General features: G+C 41.4%; 1 protein-coding gene across 1 annotated transcript in view; it reads right to left on the bottom strand.

Annotated features, from left to right (window-relative positions):
- The window catches only part of SEMA5B (semaphorin 5B), a 150598-nt gene that overhangs the window by 64018 nt on the left and 71715 nt on the right, over window positions 1-14865 (bottom strand). The window contains exons 7-10 of the mRNA XM_067549633.1: window positions 14047-14332; window positions 9860-9995; window positions 5703-5910; window positions 3463-3670 (exon numbers count right to left, since the gene is read on the bottom strand). Coding sequence (XP_067405734.1) covers window positions 3463-3670; window positions 5703-5910; window positions 9860-9995; window positions 14047-14332 — 838 coding nt within the window. The remainder of the gene's footprint in view (window positions 1-3462; window positions 3671-5702; window positions 5911-9859; window positions 9996-14046; window positions 14333-14865) is intronic.

Below are 14865 nucleotides of genomic sequence, written 5' to 3'. Positions count from 1 at the left end.
AAATCACTTTCATTGGCCAACTCTCTCTGCACAAATAATCTGGTTTACCACATTGTACGAATGTATTCGCTGTTTGGCAACCAGCATATTTATAGTACATTTATAGTACATATAGTATAGTATTTTTCTGTGTATCCTATCCCAGGTACTCCTATTTAGCCTGACCTATTAATTTTACAGTGTGTAAAATATGATAAAAAAACTGGTTGTAATTCGAGTTGCCAGCCCACCAGGAGTTGGGCTGGTGCTTTATTTCATTGAAAGAGATATCTGCAAGGTTTGGCTTGGAAAAAATGTAAAGCCCTCCCATGATTTCAGGCAGCTTCCAGCCACTGGCAATAGACCTTAACATTGTATCATGAAGTCAAATGGTGACTTTGATTTTATGTGAGAGTCTGTGTGTTCCAAACCGTTGTACACCACTAGGCTGGAGTAAAGATGGGTAACCGGAGGAAGAGTTGTGTCTCCCTGATCCATGTGTGGAGGGGACTCTGATGAGGCAAAAAGGACTCAGTCACTAGTGTCTGTCACTGCCACTGTCACCTTTCCCCCCAGTCCATGAAGCGGGTTCTCTGAGCAAAGTGAGGTGTGAGCAGGCTGAGACAGGAACACACATCTCCTCTCCTCTGGCCCTATGGAAATTCCTGGGGATTTGTCATCTTTTCTGCAGCTCCTCTCTACAAGGTAGTGATCCCCTTGAAAGGGGATAACCATGGCCAAGGAGTACCTGGTAGCCTGGCTCCACTTCAGCTTCATTGGTGCACTGAGCTGGTATGGAAGTAAGCCTGGGGCCGTTGTGCTGAGAGTCAGGTCCCACAGGATGCTCGGGGTTTCTGGGTGGGTTCCATAATCTGTTCCATATGCAGGAACAAACCCTGATCCTCCTGATAGGATCTCTGTGAGGAGATTGTCCTAGACTGAACATAGGTGGACAGGCCACGTGGTCTGAGCAGGAGCCAGGAACCAGAGATCAGTGATGGAACCAGAGTCGGTAGTCAAGCCAAGGGTCAAAGTCAGAGTCAGAAATTGGGCCAAGGCTCAGAGCCGGAGTCAGTAGCCAGAGGTGGGGCACAGAAGCAGGGATCTAGAATAAGTCAGGTGAGAAGGCAGAACTGATGTAGCAGCCAGCCAGGGATTCACCTAATTGCTTGGACAACTTCTTGTGACTCCTAGGTCCAACAGTGAGTCTGAGTCATTTGGAGAGGCCAGACGTATCCTCCAATTGGAAACTTTGTGGGCAGTGCTTATGGTGAGCTAGGGTCTACCAGCCCACACGCCTTGCTGGTACGCCAGTCAGCTGCCAGATGGCGACTGTGCGGGAGCCTGAGTTTGAGACCCACGATTGCTCGCAGGAGACACTTCCTTCTTCCAAACCCATTCTTATGGGTTTTTCACAGGAGTAGACGATCCAGCTGATTGAAACCGTGCTCCATATTCAATGATGTTGCATCTGGAATGAAATTGGCCCCAGATGTGGCTATCACAAGGCTGTCTCACTGGGAAAACCTTTAGCACTAAACCAGTATCATAACTAAGACTGTGCATGTTTGTCATGGCCACGACTTCCAGGAAGAAAATAATGATTTTTAGGGTAGTTATACGATGATGGAATCAATCACCTGGTTCATCCTGTTACTAGGGAAGACTCATCCTTGAATGCTCACAGGATTGGCTCTCTCTCTGCTCAGTGGAGTGCCATATAGGTTCTTCTTTAATGCTTAGCATCCAAATCCCTTCCGCAACTCGGAAAACCTTGGCCAAAAAGCCTTTTGTTTCCAATACAAATGGTTAAAAGCAACATCAATGGGAACTGAGTGTCCAAATACCTCAGGGAGCCTTGAAAACCTTGGCCATTTGATTTTATAAAAGGGTCACTCTGGGCCCCATGGTGGAAACTACTTTTATATCCTGAAACTGGGAACATTAACATTCTATAAATTGTCAGCAAGTTTAATTCAGGAATATCTTTCATGAAAGAATAGAAAGAGAGGGAAGAATTAGGTTTCCATTGAACCATGTCATATGTACATTCCTTTCAAGCTGTATTCTCCTGCACAGTCTTAAGAGGAAGGCTCCTTGTGTTCTGGCCCTTTAAACATCTGCAATTAAGATGGAAGGATTGGTTGATGTTTTCCAACACTGGTTCCCTTCTCATATTAAAGCCTTCTGTATCAAACTCCTAAACCTTAATATATTCACTGCTCCTGAGTCAAACTCAAAGAAATGACTGAAGTGGGTTTTTTTCCTAAAAGGCATAATTATACTTACGAGGCTCAGAAAAAATAGAAAGAACAGGCGTTTTTATATTGAGACAGACACAACTTAGAACAAGCTAGTTGATCATTTTAATCCAGTTAGAAATTAAGCTATCATGAAATTCACCTTGTGGAATCAAGCCAGTGTTTCTCAACCCGCCACTTGCGGCCCAATCAGCACACAGCTGTGGCCCATGTGACATCCTCAGGGCCATACAGGTAGTGTGTATGTATATATATTGTGTGGATGCAGCCCACATAACACACAGAGAGCTGCATATGTGGCCCACAATGGTAAATAGGTTGAGAACCACTGTGCTAGGTTGAAAAAGAGGTAGCTAGTTTAGAGCATGCTAATGAACTGCCTCCTTTTGGCATGCACTGAAAACATCTATTCCAGACGAGGCTCTCTATATTCAAGAAAAGCAATGCAAAGGCTGCAGTGAAGGGGGAGGAGTGTCCTTTGGGGCGCAAACAAGCAATTACCCACCGCTGGACCCACTGCAAACTCTAGGACTGAAGATGGAAAACAGATTACAGGAGCGGGTGTCTCAGTCAGCGGTATCACACTGTTTTGCCTGGTAGGGGCAGGCTATGTAGACATACATCCAAACCCTTCTGTACTCAGCACTGGGTGGATTACAATTCTGAGTGAACATTGAAAATCTTTTTTATTTTCTTTTAAAACATGCAAGCCAACCATAGCACTTTTCCAGGTGCCAACGATGTCACACATTGTTCTAATGAGATATTGGCTTCTGAAAGGAACAAAAAGTAGCCACCCAACCCAACCCTACACTATTAAATGGTTGAGAAGCAATCATTTATAAGTCACAATGGGCTGAGAGGATCAGGAATTCAGAATACTGCAGCCTTTCAGACAGCAAGAACTACAAGTGAAACATGGAGATGAAAAAATCAACACTGGAATGTCAAGTAAAGCGGTAAATATTGGAAGTTACTCCTCAGTAAACATGTGATTAATTTCTAATGAAGACTAATTAATATTTACCAAAAACAATATCATTTGTTCCCACTGCTGCTGACATAAGCACTATCTATCAAGATATACATACACACGGATATCTTATGTCTCTCTCATGGTGATGAAAAAAGGCGTTCTGAAATGAATCAGATTAGAATATGTTTCCCTGGTGCTTTCCTTAGAAGCTGGAGTGGAATATATCAGAGCAGTAAATTTGCTTACCCTTCTGTTCTGTACACTGAACACCTCTCCAGAGGAATTTTTAGCACTCCATTATTTAAACCCACAAACAGTGACCTGTCACTGTGCAGGATTTGGAGGCTCTTGATTGGTTCCTGTTGACCGTCGGGAAGAATCTGCATTTCCTCTAAATAACAACTCCTCAGGCTCCTATTAGTGGTAGAAAGTGCCTTCAAAATGGTGCCATACTCTAATGGAACAAGAAGCAAGATGCAAGTAAATCTTAGAGATATTGATTCAATTTTGTCCCTAGCATGAAAACTAAAGATTAATGACATGCTATTTACATAGACACTTTAAGACTCCTCTTCTATTTTAAAACATTTTTGTTATCCGTGATACAAACTGCGTCAGCTATGTGGGTGCAATTCGCTTTCGTGTGTTTGGGTGTCCTGACTGGCTTATTGCTGACTGGCTTATTACTGGCTTATTGGGCCCAGGATTTTCTCATCTCAAACGCAACAAATGGTGTGCCCGTGTTGGAAATCTCAGAGGTCATAGTAAGGACTGAATGGATTTGAAGTCTAAATGATTCTTCTCCTGCTAAAAGTGGTCCTTACAGTTGGAAGATAGGTTACAACGACAATGAGCAGTGTTTGTATGGAAGCTTACACTATTGTTGATTGATAAACTGGTGGATTGATGGATCTATGGGAGAAGTTCATCTTTGGGGCTGTCAAACTAGCATTTTTCTATGAACAATATATGTACCCAGAACAAAAATGAGATTAGTCAATGCCTGTTATCTTTGAAGTTTGATCTGTTCAAAGAATAAGCTTTCTTGGTCAAACAGCTATTTTATTTGTATCAGTATTGTAGTTAAATTACTCCTAGCAACAAAGTTCTGCTACATGCAGGAAGTTTTAATCTCAGTTAAATTTGGGGTCAGTTCAGATTTGGGTTCAAAACCACACCTAATCTCCAGGATCCAATATGCTCTGGGCTCCCTCTAACTGCCACTCAGCCTTTGAAAGGTTTCAGTTTCAACAAATTCCAATCTCCAGAGCCTATTACCAGTGTCCAGAAAAGCAGATGTGTGTAAGAAAATAGATGATAAAGCACAATGACTTCACACATAATGGAAGGCAGAAAGCAAATGGAATTCAAATCCAAGTCTTCCACTTCTGTTTCTTCTGGCATAGTAACTGGGACACTTCACTTAAGGAATCAAGATGTAGAAGTGGCAAAACCATGTCATATTTCATTTTAAGTACGGTTTTCTCATCACGATCACTTGCATGCAGGCTTAAATCAGGAAGAATGCTACTAGAATATATCAAAGCTAATCACTTTCAAAGTAAGTGGTGGTAAAAGTTACATAAATTATGACACAATCCTGGAAGATGGTAACTTCAGAGTGAGAGGATGACTCCATATTGAAATGTTAGTTTAATCTAATACTTACAGAGGCAATATATCTTATTATAAAGTCAACACTCTCACAATAAAGGATGAAAACATTACACCCATGTGGCTGGCCATATGCTCTGATTAATCAAAATATACCATTTAACTTTGATCTCAAGTGAGAATATGGGTTAAGGCGACCATTTATAATACTTTGCCTTTCTTTATTGCCTTTATCCAAGGCTCTGGTGCTTTACAGCACGGCGTAATTGTCAGAGCACGGCAATGGGAGTAAAGAGATCTGTGTTATAATTTCAGGTCTGCCAGTGACTCTCTGTTTCCCCTTAGGAAACGGTCTGCCTTGGTTTCCCCATCTGTAATGTGACGATAATAATGCTTACCCATCTCTTGATATCATAGGATAGCAGGCGTATAGAAGTGCAAAACATTACTGTTACAAACAATTAAGCCTCCCAACAACCCTGTAGGTAAATATCATTACAGATAGGTAAATTGTAGCATGGAGAAGTTAAATGAGCTTGCACAAGATCACACAGCAATTCGGTTACCTGGGGCAAGCCCTTTGCCCTTCCCCGCCATTGTGCCTTAGTTTGATTAGTTGATACGTGTTAATAAAAAGAAAGACATCTTTTGCTTCTTTACACATTCTGGATTTATGGCCTATTTTCTCAGGGTCATACCTCAAAGGCTCTATTCTGTTTTTATCCATTCCTTATTCAGAAAAAACTAGCTTCCATGGAGTTATGCCTGAAGTACGAACTCAGTACAAACAGTAACGATCTCAGGATTAGGCTCCCATGCTGTTATGTCGCTGAATGAGGGGCCTGAATCTGCTTAAGCTCTAATGTTCTTACCTGTCCCAATATACGTCACGTGGTAAAGAGTATCCTTTCCTTGAACAATATCAACCACCAGTTTGGAAAATCGCATGCTGTCCTGAGTGACATAGGGATCCACGGAGACTAGCTGAACCACGTCATTCATCAGGAACAAGCGCTGGGCATCCTGTAGGATCCTTTCAGTCAGGTTCTCGTTAGGGCTGTTGTCATTCAGCGTCCCACACTAAACAGGGAAGACAGAACTTCATCAGCTGTATTTGCACTTCACTCAAAACAATCCTTCCTCAGGAAAAACATTCATTGACATCACTGGGAATTGTGCTTGACGGAAGCCTTCAGGATTTGGCCCCTTATCCTAGTGGCCAGTGTTACAGTGAACTTTGGTCATGCTTCCACCCCATAAAGATGCGTCTCCATACTGGTTCACTGGCCAGAGAGGAGGCATTTTATGCCTTTGACACACCACAGATTGAGCACATCTACAGATAAACTACAGGAGTTAAAAACTAACTGGGGAGAAAAAGAGCTAAAGGACGGGTGAAGAAATTCAGAGGAGATAAGAAATCCCTGAACCTCTTTCTGAGGTTCTCCCATGTCTGTCTGGAGTGTCACCCTGAAGTCCATGTGAACCTGAGATGTACTCCCCCCAAAATTACTCTTTTTGTATGAAAACACCAAATTCACCAACTGGCCTACTCCACATGCATTCCCGAGCTTGCTCCCCTAACTTTAAATAATCCTTGAGGTAGCAGGGGTGTTGACCTGAAACCTCTCTCCAACTCCTACATCTTCACGGAGATGACTGGTTAGCCTGTGCCCAACCATCTTCAGGCTTCAACTGGTCTGGCAAGCTAGGCCTCACCTCCTGCATGCATCCAAAATGGAACTTTTGGTGGAGGTGTTGGCTTCCTTGCCTCAATTCACCAGCAGCATCAGGTCTACTAACCTGGTTACCTCATTCTGATGCCTGAGTTGTCCCAGAATTCACTTTATATCATACTTTAATACTTAGCACTTAATATTTTCGAAGAACTGTGCAGAATCATACTCCCACTGAAGTCAACGTGACTTTTGTTATTGACTTCAGTGGGAATAGCATTGGACTTTCAGTCCTCACAATAGCACTGTGAGGCAAGCAAGAAGGCTTTCATTAACCCATACAAAATACAGGGAGTCTGATAAATGTCCTGTGCCCAAGGACATTTGGGAACGGCATTAATTGAGATTAGTGCTCAGTCCCAAACTTAGCCCACTGGACTATGTTGTCCCTCTGATTTACTGATCTTGACAGATCAGAAGTTATACTAGGGAATAAGCAAATTATGTTTTTCCAAATAGGGTCACATTTTTGACTGTTTACTGCAACAACAAAGAAGTTCTTCTCAGTGGTTGGGCACAACTTTCCTTTTGTGAATCCCTGCTGGAAGTCTGCAACGAACTTTTTGGGCCAGAGCTGGTGTGAACCGGTGGAAATCGAGGGCAGTCAATAGGGCTGGTGCTGATGTACTCCAGCAGAAGATCTAGCTCTTTGGTTAGTATCTTCAGCATCTTTCCAAATACTCATACCCAAGTTATTGGTTTTCTGACTCAACTCTTACAGAAAGCATTTTCTAATAGAAAGATCCTTTCTATTTCATCAGTGCCTGATCCTTGGTTTCTAAAGAAGTTTGGAAATCTCTCTTTTGCTATCTCCTTCTCATTCTTTCTCTAGCCCTATATGTGTCATGTTTCCGATAGTCTGATTTTTACCCATTATTGCCTTTTCTTTCCCAGGTTATCACTGAAGGAGGAATCCAGATGGTTGGAATGTCATTGTTAGTTTTATTTCCTACTCTTGTCAAGCAGAATATCATTATTCGTTTTATTTCCTACTCTCGTCCCTTTTGCTCTATTGGCAGCCTGCATGCTGACACAGCATCCTCCTGTTTGTGTTTTATTTTGTTTTGTTCTAATTTCCTGATTATCTGTGCTGTCTTGATCCTCTATATCCTTCAGTATATCTCCTTCCTCTCTGGGAAGACTTTTTTTTTCTGGCATCCTTCCCTCAGCTTCCTTAGCGGACACTGAATCAAGGAATTAATTTAATTTTTTTGCAATATCTGCCTCTTCTGTCACTAAATTACCCTTGTCTTCTCATAAAGGCCCTTCACTGACCTCTTGTTCCTTATGTACTTGAAATATATCCTAATCTCTTTTTGCAATCTTCCTTTCATCTGCCATGTACCTTCCTTTCATTTTCTTATTTTTTTATCTTTTAACACTCTCATATTGGTCCTGTAATCTCTTCACTCCCCCACTGTATCTAATATTTTACACAGCACATAAATCTCTTTTCCAGACTCATTTTTGCATTCCGCTGTTCACCCAGGGCACAGTCCATCAAAGCGCTAAACACACTTGCTGCTCAGGGAAACCAAATTCCCTTCAAACCCGATAGGAATTGAGGGCATTCGGCATGACCAGGCCTCCAGTTAGATTTCGTTTTGAGTGCACCTAGATTGGGGTGACCAAAATGTAGCCAATCAAGATGGAGCAATGCATGTTGGAACCTGTAGTCTGCATTACTGATGGGGAGCTAGTTACCCAATTCAGCACAAGGCCCCATTGTGCCACAGAGAAATTCACTCTGAGGATGTGAGGGAAGATTCCTGACACACTGACACTCCCCCTCGGATTTCAACCAGTGGTGTGGGATTAAGTTCATGTTCACTCTCCCTGAAGATTTGTGCTGTGCTGACTGTGAATCTGGATAGCTGCAATTTGTTCCTTTTTTTGCCAATTAGCTGTAACTCAGGATTCTGGCAAGTTCACAATTCACAGATGCCTAGATTTTAAGGCCCAAAGGAACTATTATGATAATCTAGTCTTCTAAATAACTCAGGCCATAGATTGTCACAGTAATTCCTACATAAATCCCATAAATTCAGGCGAGCTAGAGCATATCTGCTAGAAAGACAGCCCCCACCACCATACCTTGACTGAAAGATTTAAGAGATGATTTAAGATTTCAAGTGACAGACAGTCCACCACATCCCTGGGTAAATCGTTTCAATGGTCAATTACCCTCACTGATAAAAAAAATGTGCCTTAGTTCTAGTCTGAATTTGTCTAACTTCATTTTGCAGCTACTGAATCTGCAAATCATGCTTGGGTAGTCTATATGTCTCCTTTTAAAGTTCTCATTCTAGACACTCACATATCATAGTGATGAGCATATAGAAATACTAAAATAGGAGCACAGGAATTCCCCTTCTTCAGTTCTTCTAGCCCAATATGGTCATCAACAGAGACCTTCAATGGATGGTGCAAGAAACCCTGCAGTGGGAAGCTATGGGATAATCTGTCCCCCAAAAAATTTTCATCCTCTCTCTTTTAATTAGAGGCTATTTTCTGCCTGTCAGAATGAGGATTTGTATCCCTTCCACAACTCTTGTTCATTTTCTAAATTTTTACTATTATAACTCTGGCTGTTCTTGTTATTCATAGAAATGTTCTATCTTCTCTTGAATTCTGCTAAGCTCTTAGCCTCAGCAATGTCATAGTCATAGAGTTTGAGGCCAGATCATGCAGTCAGACCTCCTTTAAATCAAAGGCCACTAAACACCATGCAGACATCCCCACACCATGGCCAACCGCCAGGATTAGACCAAAGTATTACAGCTGGCAGGAGGCTCTACGGGTAGAGAATAGGAGGGACAAAGGAGCACCAATGCTAAAGACCCCTGCAATGTCAGGGAATTGATTTGGTGAGATATACTCAATTCATGTGGCAAGGAGTTCCACAGGCTAAGAATATGCTGCATGAAAAAACAAACATTTACTTCTCCTGGATGAAAAGCTAAACCTATATGTATTTTTTTCCCCACATTCTACTTCATTTGAATACTTATAGTGATTCCTGGATTCTTCCAAAAACTGACCATGCTTTTCCTCCCTACCTACTTCAGTCTTTATCTTGAAGTATTTTGATAGATCTAGAGCAGTAAAAAGAACCCATCCCAAACCTTACTTTTCCATTACCCCTCTCGGTCTGGAAAAATATAGATCAGTGACTTGGACAGCAGCATGCTACCACCTGGAGTCCTGAATTCTATAAAAATCAACCCAGTACAACAGTTCCATCAAAGAGAAATTAAAAGGGTCTGGAGTCAATTACACTGCTTCAGAAATACCTGAAAATTAGGGACGGGGTTTATTGTTGGCAGCCATGCGGATCTTGGATTCTCCTGGTATCGGAAAGGTCCATTAAACGCCTGAGTAATGGCACTGAGGTTGAAGGCACATACTGCTGAAGCAGCTATACTGTTTCTGGAAAGGGGGAAAAAATCAATTTAATCATTAGAACATTGACAATTTCATCATAACAGATATCAGACTCCACTTGAATAAAATACATGTAAATTACTAGGTAAAAGTACAGTGGTACAGATCTCAGAAGGAGGAAAAAATCCAGCTAGATTAGAGGACAATCTTGGGAATGAATTTTAAACTCAGTTGTAAAATATACATGATTTAAGAGCCACAGAAGCAATCCTGACACAAAGGGTGGATATTGTTTAATTTGATTGTTTGTGTCCGATTTTGTTTTGCTTTTTTTTTTTTTTACATCTTATCCATCTTGACCAATAATGAACAGACTCATTTTTAATGTCTTGGTATTTGTCAGGTGAAGTTGAAATTCAGTTTCTGCTGATGCCTGAAATCTATAGTTGCAAAAATATTCTAAATATACCTAGAGAGAGAGAGTTAGCACCAAGCTAGCTACTGCAGCAGTTCAGCATGCTAGAAGGTCTTGGTAGGCTATAGAAACCGCTGTTTTCAATGACCACAGTTTACTTCTTTGTGTCCCCAGCTGGGAATAATGTGTGTCTCATGCAGTCCGTTTTGAATGCATGCCCCAGGCAGAGGAGTCAGTCTTTAGAACAAATGCTCCTGGAGGAAGGACTATCTGCAAGGGAACTTGTTTCAGCAACTTTACTCTACTCAGTCATCACATCCTGCAGCTCAGTGGGCCATTGCTGTTCTATTTCTGTCACCAAGGTCATGTTTTGGCAGGGTGCTGAGCACACTCCATTTCTGACTTCAACAGGCAGTGGGGTCACCCAAAACTTCCCAGGAGGGGCTCCATTCTAGTAGGATCTAGCCCAAAGCATAGATATTTGCTTAAGTGACAGGGCCTGTGTAAACGCAATCTGGAATTCAAACCATTCTTTTTAAAGGAAGAAGAAAAGAGAGAAAATTAGAGAGAAAGATGTCAAATTAAAAATAAAAATAGATCATTAAGAGATAACACGACAGATTGACTTGTCATGATGTCTTTTAGATGACCCAGGGTTTGCTTTACATATCGTGCTGCTAATTAAAGCAATCTGAATTCTCTGAAAAGAACAAATTTTTACTAAACCAATAATTACTATTACACACACAAAAAGCCTAGCTGCATGATTCCAGGCAGGGAACCAGAGGGACAGATTCTTTCACAACAGATTCCTTTGGAGCAACACATTATAAAGAGGAACTTTTTTTCCTATTCTCTTTTCCTCACCCAACTACCTCCCCTCCCTGCACCTTCCATTCCACTGTGCAGTGGAGCAGTTCACTTTGAACATGTCAAACCAAGGCAAGCCGAACCTTTCTCCACTTTTGTCTGAATGCCGCTGACGCAGTGCATGTTCACAGAAGGCAGCTCTTTAGACAAAGCTAATGATGGATGACAAGTAAATGCCTCGAGGCGCACACACACAAAAAGGCTAGTCTAAATAAAGCTTTTCAAAATAGAATGGATTCTTATAGAGCCCGTCTAAACATTTCAGAGTCAAACTCCTTCCCTCTGCTGAAAAAGAGTGAGGAGAGATGAATATCAGATACTCTCCATGAAATTATTCCACCTCCAGGTTAGCGTTATTTCATCCCTGACTATCAAAAGTTTGATCCTAATCTTAAACCACTGACATTAATTTCGTGGGTAGAGTTCTATGTTTCTCGGTGATGCATGGGCCAAGTGTAGCTACCCCTTTCATTCACATCCAATACTAGTGATGATGATCAACCAAGCTGTTTGGAAAATGGCTTAAGTTCAAAGAGCTTTTAAATGTGATCTCAATGACCTTATAGAAAAACTTTAATAACAACTGTTTAAATATTTCAAAAGCAACTTCCCTAAATAACCATCGTTTCTCTGACTTAGCTCAATATTGCACAACAATGAGCAATAAATCTGTTGGTAACGGATTTTTCACAATGAAGCATGATGTAAGCCGATCACCCTTTGTTGGGAAATGGCCCCGATTCCATTAAATGTGAGTTTTCGAAAAGCAATTATACTTCTAAATAAAAATTATGCATCTTCAGTGTATCAGCAGAACACCGGATAGATACAAGACCGGAGCATAAATCAGCCTTATCTGGTATGCAGAACACATACGGCGTGATATAAATCCTGATGGAAGTTAAACGAATAATTATCATTATTTCTCTAGTCAGATGACAAATTGGAACATTATCTCTTTGAATTCTTGAAAGAACATTCTGTCGTAGCCACAAAAAACATTACTCGATCTAACTTCTGCTATTGTCAATAACGCATCTATTCAATTACACCAGTGTTATATAATACATTGTTCTCAGAAGGTGGGGAAGAGAAGGATGAACCAAGTATGGGGATGGGCCCTTTAAAACCATAGAGTAACAAGAGCTTCTAACTGTAGCCCATATAGGGATTGGGTAACACCCCTTATGTTCTGTGTTGCTTATAAATAATGGGAGAAGTGATGCTACAGGCACAGCAGGAGAGTATCCTGTCCAGCTCATGCCATCCAATACCTTCTCCCAATAGATTCCAAGTATACCAGTTGTTAATTATAATAATGCATTCATTTTTTTAAATGATCATTTCAAACTCTTTGGTGCCAGGTGGATGGATGGATAAAAACCCTCAACATCTTCACTATAGACTGGTGAGCCACTTTTGGTAACGTAAGCACTGTCTCATATCTTCATCCGAAGCGCTAGCCAAGCTTCTTCATAGGTTCAGAACATTTGGCTAACTTCCTGTAAGCATCATTTCTAGAGAGAGTTTCATGCAAAGTTCAGATCTGGGTTAGATTTTCTCCAAAGTCCACAGGGTGTTTGGATCTGGGTTTGTGGTTCAGGCCCATTGCCCAATTATATTTTCTTTTTTAAGCTCTGCACTGGCTAGTTCCTGGCTGATTTTGGCAGTGAAAGCACAGAAATAGCACGAGATAAATAAATAAGTAGAGCCACTCTCCCTCCCTCTTGGCGTTTATAGAGTATGGGTGAAATCCTGACCCCACTGACTTCAATGGCAAAACCCCCACTGCCTTCAGTGGATCCAGGATTTCACCTCTAGGGCTGCAATATCTAAGCACCATGCATGGATAAAAAAAAAGCACAAAGTAGTGAGAGTTTTTTTGACAGCCGTTGGTTCTCTGTCCCAATCTCAATGTGAGTGTAGCCCATGCTAAAACAGCGTGACTCTTTACAGTCTCCATCTAGTTCACGTAGAGAGGTTGATGAGTTGGCTGCAGCCTTTGAGCTAAGGAATCAGGTTCTTTAACTCAAAAGCGGAGGTTCATGTGGTTAGATCCAGGGCTCTTAATCTCAATTTCTACCACTGCCAACCCCTCTAGGAGCATCACTGTACATAAGCATACTGTACACATTTGAGTGTGATGCCAAGTCTCTGCCCTGCATGGGTTATTATTTTTGGGCCAGACCTTTACTCAGATTAAGTAGTTCCCTATTCCATGTGTAGCTCTGCAGAAGTCAGCTATTCCACATGAATAAAGGGGCTAGATTCAGGCACTCTGAGTGTCGCATCTTATACAATAACTAATTCGATCTTCATTGTCTCATTTATAATTCAGTCTAACATAAAAGAGTATTATTGTGACCTCATAATGGACATGCTGGTAGCAGTGAGAAATTAGTCTCACCTGAGCCAGGGGTTTGGAGAAGCCTTGTTTGCACTTATCTAACTTTTAAAAAGTTGTTCAAAACCTAAAAAAGGTCATAATATTTTTTTTTAAACTTAGCTCTTCTCCTCTGACTCTGTCTTCAAGGTTTTCACACACGCAAGCCCAAAATCATCCCAATGCAAATTCCTTGATATCATCCCAGCAAACATCAGAAAGGTGATATGACAATCTCGTTATGTCTTTACGTCCCTCTATTTTATAGTTCATGCTTCTCTCTCTAAGTTCTAAAGGGCACTAGGCCTTTAAAGGATCTTTCTGAAGTGACTGACTGGAATTGATAGTAAGACAGGAAAATATGTCAGTTCCATTATATTGGGGAGGGAATGTGGGGCCTAAACATGACTGAAAGTATCACAACTCACACATTAGTGGTGAAGACTCCATAGATCAGGTCTTGCTCAGGAAGATAGAAGGTGCTTTGCAGTTCATTGTAATAGAAGGGAATTTCTCCAGAGCGGGAGCAGTTCAGCCTGGCTTTCATAAAAGTCGTCCATGTGTCCTCCAGCAAAAATCTCCCCCCAATGTCATTTTTGCAAACCCTGGCCACGCGAGAATAGACAGTTTTCCCACAATCATGTTCCACCGCATTCTCACGGAAAAAGAAGTAGGTGAACAAACCAATGTCATAGGCAGCAATAAAGTTGGGCTCTGGAAAACAGATGCACAATGAGATTTACACAGCTCAGAAATAGCCCTGTGCTTTGCACTGTTGGATCCTGCTAGGGACACTGAGTTGGCAGAAGGCACCCAAGCAGTGGGTCTGAGAATAATGACATATGGGTGTGTAGCTCCCATTCAGTTCCTCAGCTCCAATCCTGGTAATGCAAATACTGGGCCCAATCCTTTCACCATTGCTATCAGTGGCATGGCTGCCACTGATTTTAGTGCAAGCAGAGTTAGACACACGGTTTATACATATATATGATAGTCCTATATATACCATGTGGACCTGTAATCACCCTAGAATACAAGCCATCCCACCCCCTTTTCACTGCTGAATTGCACCTTATGGTGTGTTAGACATGCTGTTTGCATCAGATCCTAATTCTCTAAATTCTGTATTGAAACATTCAACTGGTTCTCCCAAAGCAATGACATCTGGCTTCTATCACAAGCTTTTTTCCAGTTCAAACTGGAAGTATCAAACTGATAGTATCAAAACAAGCATTTTACTTCTCCCC

This window comes from Emydura macquarii, unplaced genomic scaffold (assembly GCF_026122565.2).
Source record: "Emydura macquarii macquarii isolate MOO-44397 ecotype Brisbane River unplaced genomic scaffold, CSIRO-AGI_Emac_v2 contig_1253, whole genome shotgun sequence".
NCBI classification, from domain to species: Eukaryota; Metazoa; Chordata; order Testudines; family Chelidae; genus Emydura; species Emydura macquarii.
The sequence above is the reverse complement of the archived record's forward strand: the minus strand, read 5'-3'. Positions and strand labels throughout refer to the sequence as shown.